At 47.0% G+C, this 1,028-nt stretch overlaps 1 protein-coding gene across 1 annotated transcript in view; it reads left to right on the forward strand.

Moving 5' to 3' along the window:
- Window positions 1-340: 340 nt before the first annotated feature.
- The window catches only part of kirrel1a (kirre like nephrin family adhesion molecule 1a), a gene marked incomplete at its 5' end in the record, with an annotated part of 21,646 nt that continues 20,958 nt past the window's right edge, over window positions 341-1,028 (forward strand). The window contains one exon of the mRNA XM_083640138.1: window positions 341-380. Within this exon, the coding sequence (XP_083496264.1) occupies window positions 341-380 (40 nt within the window). The remainder of the gene's footprint in view (window positions 381-1,028) is intronic.

Below are 1,028 nucleotides of genomic sequence, written 5' to 3' on the forward strand. Positions count from 1 at the left end.
GTCTGCAGGGCCCCCCCATCCCAGATTACTCCTGATCCCTTTCCAAACTTCCACTAGGGCCACACTTAATCCCAGACTAAACTGAGAGCCGTCCCCCAGCGGCGACGGAGATGCTCCGGTTGACTTTATGATTTAGTCTGTGTAATCCGTGTTCAGGAAACCGCCCCCTACGTGTCGATTATATGTTTGGGGTTTGGAGTGGCTGTGTTTTGTGTGTGTGTTGACAGGATATGGTAAGCCCGTGTGGTGAAGGTTACGAGGTTTGTTTGTGTGTGTGTGTGTGTGTGTGAGTGCGTTTGCGTCCACGCTTCTGTGGTCACGGTCACAGTTCTTCGTGACCATGGTCTTTGTGCGGACAGGGTGCTCGGAGTCTCCCAATGGTATCTTGGGGATCAGTGACTCAAGGAAATCAGGACACACTCTAAATTTGTCACTGCAGCATAACCCACATAATGAAAGAATACAAGCTCCCCGTTCTCGCATGCGTACGCTCTCTCCTGTCTTGTCTTTGCTCTGACTGCTCTCTCTCTCTCTCTCTCTCTCTCTCTCTCTCTCTCTGTCTGTCTGCATAGATTTATCTCCGTATTTTCTCCGTATCCAGAGTTTTCTCCGCATGCACAAAACGCTACACACATGTTGTTGACAAGCGCTAACTGGGTAATATGGAAATCAGAATGAAATGAGCACATGTTTAAATGAGTCAGTGTTGTCAGTCTATTTGTGTCATTGGGCCCACAATTAGCCGCCTTGCATCATGGGTGTTTTTTTCACTGCAGATTGTGTCGCCTCCACTCCGCAGTATTCCGTTTGGATGATGTGTGTGGTTAAGGTTTACTGTGGCAGTTGAGGAAATACCTTCAGCTAGCAACATCTAAGGTGGTGGACTGGAGGAAAGGGTTTGCTTGCCCTCGGGCAAGAGCCTAGAGCCCAGCTAAACTCACTTTACTCCCCTGTTTATTTATGAAAAAGGCTTACTCATCTATTAAAAAGATACAAATTCATAATACCATACATTAGATTCATTTGTA

This window comes from Poromitra crassiceps (assembly GCF_964638095.1).
Source record: "Poromitra crassiceps genome assembly, chromosome: 7".
NCBI classification, from domain to species: Eukaryota; Metazoa; Chordata; class Actinopteri; order Beryciformes; family Melamphaidae; genus Poromitra; species Poromitra crassiceps.